Genomic DNA, 4,481 nt, shown 5'->3' on the forward strand with positions numbered 1-4,481 from the left:
ACTAAAAAAATTTTCTTTTAATTTAATTTTTTTTATCTTTATCTTCATATTTAATTTCTGTTGAATGTTGGCGAATTGTTATGCCCCGTAATCACCATAGACCTGATCCGAACAGCTCAGACACGTTCCAAATACATTCAGTGACACGCACAAACAGACAACACAATCATACTTAACATTAAAAGTTAAAACACACCCCCTCATACTTAACATATGCCTTGTGGGTCAATTCTCTCTCAGTAGCAACAACTTACATTCATCATTAATCTTGTGGATGTACACAATTGCAAATTGCTTCAATTTTAGTGGCTCAACGAAACCCCTCTTTTTCTAATTTATTTATGTGATAACTATAATTCGAGGTTTAGCATCATTATACATAATAGGCCTTCAGCTGCATTTATCAGTTACTTATCACCCTCTCAAGTCTCAAGTACAAGATTTGGAGAGAGAAAAAAACCTTCTGGTCTTTCTATTAGAAACGTGGGGGAGTTTTCTTTGTTTTTTTCCAATTTCTGTGGGATAGGAACAAGCATTCACATAGGGCAAGTCTTGAATAGTCAAATTTCACTTCCAATTGTAGTGCTATAAATTAAGGGGTTGGTTTGGTTGCATTTGTTGCTGTCTGGGTTTGGTGTTTGATTTTTGAGGATTATTAATGTCTTTTTCTGCTGCATATCCTGTCTATGAGGTTGCAAAGGATGCAGCTGGAGTCGCAGGTACAAACCGTAATCTTTGTCTTTCTGTTTCTGGGATTTTTAGCATTCTGGGGTTTTTTTGATGAATCAAAAGGAACCAACTTTACAATATGCTAGTAGTAGTGGATTAGTAGATTTTCCTTTACAGAGTTTAGATTCTCTTTTTATTTTATTTTATTTTAGTAATAATCACTATGTTTAATTGTTTATTTTGCAGGGAATATCTTTGCTTTTGGGTTGTTTGTATCTCCCATGTAAGTTTATTTAGAATAATGATTTATCCTCCTAACTACTAAATGAAGCAAGAATTGATTAAAAGATTCCAAGACATTGATAGTTTATACTTTTTACTTTCTTTATCATTTAGGAACATGCTTAGGAATATTTTTAAGATGCTAAATCATTATTCATAAGAAACTTCTGTTTAGTTATTATAAATTCCTTTTGTTTCATTGGTTATTAACTCTTTTTATGTTTTTGAATTGTAGACCTACATTTAGGAGAATTATCAGAAATGGATCAACTGAAATGTTCTCAGGATTGCCATATATTTACTCTCTCATGAACTGCTTGATCTGCATGTGGTATGGCACGCCTCTGATATCGCCCGATAATTTGTTGGTAACGACAGTTAATTCGATCGGAGCAGTATTTCAGTTTGTGTACATAATTATCTTCCTTGTGTATGCTGAGAAATCAAAAAAGGTTAACTTTCCCACACTATTGGAATTTTGTTCTTGTGATATGGATATGGTTGGTTTCTAACTTAAGCTGTGAAACTTTTAAACTGCAATTTGATAGGTGAGAATGTTTGGACTATTGCTGGCAGTTATCGGCGTTTTTGTGATCATTTTAGTTGGGAGCTTGCAAGTAACTGATAGTCAAACACGCCGAATCCTTGTTGGATTCTTGAGCTGTGCTTCCCTCATTTCAATGTTTGCCTCACCTTTGTTTATAATTGTAAGTTTTTCGTTACATAGATACCCAATTAACATTGATTTGTGCTTTTTGACTTGATGAATTTACTTGAATTATGTATTTATGTTTCCCAGAAATTGGTCATTCAGACAAAGAGTGTCGAATTCATGCCGTTTTATCTCTCGCTCTCCACCTTCCTAATGAGCACCTCCTTTTTGGTTTATGGATTGCTCAATGAGGATCCCTTCATTTATGTAAAGTTCTTCTGAGCACTATTTTACTCTTTCCTATTTATTGTTGTATACTTGTTTTAATTCGAAATTTTTGTTTTGTTGGTTATCTCTTGATTTGTGCAATTTAACATTTATCTATATGATTACATCTGTGTTTTACAGGTGCCAAATGGGATAGGAACTGTTCTGGGAATCATACAGTTGGTATTATATTTCTATTTCGAGAGTAAATCTAGAGAAGAATCCGGAGAACCTTTGATAGTGTCATATGCGTGATTAGTACTTCCGAAAACAAAAGGTATGGGAAACTGCAGATTAGTGCAGAATAAGATATCTGGTTTTTGCAGTTTTGTGGGGTTGATCTGTTAAAATGACCATGCTAAACCTAATTGATGCTCAACTTGGAGATAGTTTTCCCGAGTTAATTGCGTTGATTATTGATTATGAACTCATGAAGTGCTTCTGTTCCATATTCCAATCAAGAATTAAGAAAAGTGATCATGCAGCATACTCATTCATGATCTTTTGATTTCATTGCTAAGATTGCCTTTTCTCTATTTGACTAAGAATGCAATTTTATCATGAAATTAGTACATGAAGTTCTGGCATTCAGATGATGATTCTACCTTGATCTCTAAACTTTCATAATCCCTGACACATGATTTATCTGATTTCTTACTTGCTTTTTTATTTCTGATTTGGCAGTGTTATAACGTGTCATTGATTAATCAACCTGAAATATCATTCATCAATGAGAATATGCACTTGGTTTTTTCCCATCTAATTAACAAATGACACCAAATTAGTCCTTCAAAGACCTTAGGCTTTGATTGTTTATGGACACGGAACACTGAGGCAGGGACACGGATACGGAGACACAAAATCATATTTGAGATATGAGACATGAACTCATTTTTATTTTTCATTATTCTTATCAATTTTTCATAATTTAATTTTTTATTATTATATTTTTCTTCGTAAATTTTTTGTGTAAAAGAAAATGAGAGTAAATTAGTCTTTCATAATTTGTTCTTTCTTATATATAGTTTATCACCAAACAAAATACAAAAATACTAATTTTTTTGTATTTATATTTTTTGTATCTTGTTATGAGTGTCCTGTCTTATTTTGTTCTAAAAACTAACATAGCCTTATATATCAATTTGTCCTTTCATAGCACATAACCATTAGGATAATATACAACAAAGGACCAAATAAATGTGTACTTCAAACATTGAAGGACCAAATTGATAACAAAATTTTTTAGAGAACATACTTGATGTGCCATAATAAACTTTATGAGTAGTTCTCGTTATTAACAGCTGCATTTATTTATTTATTTGGTGTAGGAAACAGATTCCAAGGTGCAAAGAATAAACAGTTGCTACATTCCTTTGATTCTGTCAATTTTTTTGATGCAATTACTGTTGCATCCGTGTGAGTGGCCAGAAGTTACTCTAGTGAACCACTTCAAAGTTCAAAGTTCCAAGTTTCTGTATATATGTGCATTCATTGGTGGGGTTGAACAGTGCTTTCAAATTGGAATATTGAAAGGAAAAACATACATAGTGCATTGTTGCTACAACTTTTCATGGCGTCTAAGCTTTGATCTACTCTTGCAATTAGGTCATTTCCATGTTCATCAGATTTAAGAAACATATATACATATATATATATATATATATATTGAGAACCATTTTCTTTGTTGTGCACTATAGTCTTGTATGTTACATATTGTATCTATTTGTTTGGCTATGGTCAGAAGGCTGAATAAAGAGCAAGAAGTGATTTCCCGTACAAGTGCTTAGACTCAGATTTAAGAATATCATGTATTCACATTGATTTTCCTGTATAAAAGTTTACATCAATGTTTTTAAAGATTTGACCTATATTACATTTAGTTAATTATATGTAATACAATATTATCTCACTTTAGGAAAAGCCATTTGTAAATAATGTTAATCAATCGTCTTTTTGTATTATCAGTTAGGTGATCGAGCATTAGTTTAAGAGTTGATTGCGCTTTGCACTATAGAGTTTCAAGTTTAAGCACTTTACAGTTTAGTCTCTAAATTAAAAATGTGAAAATTAATTATCTGATTTTTTTTTAACCTTGAAAATTGACAGTTTATTCTTAAATGTGCTGATATCTTGAATAAATATAAAAGTCCTGCTATACATCCATATTTTTTTGGCAATCAACTTAACTAAATTGGTTAAAATCTAACAAAAACTAGTTTTATTAGTGAGAGCGTCTAGACATGTTCTAACTCCCAACAGCATTGCGCTCTTCTTCTTTTTCTCCTTCGCGTTCTTTCTTCTTTTTCACTCTTTTTCCTCTGCATGCAGTTGCTACGTTTTTCTTTTCTTTTTCTCTTCACTGTCATGGTGATTTTTTTGGGCATTATGTGTCTTTTTTTTGTTTAATTTTTTTCTTCTCTTTTTTTTTGTTTTTATTCTTATTAAAAGGGTAAAACAAGAACAATTATAAGAATATGAGACAAGAAAAGAAGAAGATGATGATAACGAAAAAGAAGAGGAGGATGAAGAGTTTTGAATTATGCAGAATTGATTAAAAAATAACACCAAAATTTTTTAATAATAACACCGAAACTTCTTAATTTCACCGAAA

General features: G+C 31.6%; 1 protein-coding gene across 3 annotated transcripts; it reads left to right on the forward strand.

The window, feature by feature from the left end:
• On the forward strand, positions 151 to 3,766 carry LOC107613692 (bidirectional sugar transporter SWEET2). Of its 3 annotated transcripts, none has more exons than XM_021109347.1 (7): positions 151 to 719; positions 916 to 952; positions 1,187 to 1,403; positions 1,500 to 1,658; positions 1,751 to 1,870; positions 2,012 to 2,147; positions 2,555 to 3,164. In XM_021109347.1, the coding sequence occupies exons 1-6, from the start codon at positions 659 to 661 to the stop codon at positions 2,123 to 2,125; spliced, it is 708 nt and encodes a 235-aa protein (XP_020965006.1). In that variant the 5' UTR covers positions 151 to 658; the 3' UTR covers positions 2,126 to 2,147; positions 2,555 to 3,164. The 3 variants fall into 3 exon arrangements, with proteins under 3 accessions (XP_020965006.1, XP_016171286.1, XP_016171285.1); XM_016315800.2 differs by lacking the exon at positions 2,555 to 3,164 and adding an exon at positions 3,206 to 3,766 and having other exon boundaries at positions 152 to 719; XM_016315799.2 differs by lacking the exon at positions 2,555 to 3,164 and adding an exon at positions 3,199 to 3,766 and having other exon boundaries at positions 154 to 719.

The sequence above is a fragment of the Arachis ipaensis genome, chromosome B08 (assembly GCF_000816755.2).
Source record: "Arachis ipaensis cultivar K30076 chromosome B08, Araip1.1, whole genome shotgun sequence".
In the NCBI taxonomy this organism is placed as follows: domain Eukaryota; kingdom Viridiplantae; phylum Streptophyta; class Magnoliopsida; order Fabales; family Fabaceae; genus Arachis; species Arachis ipaensis.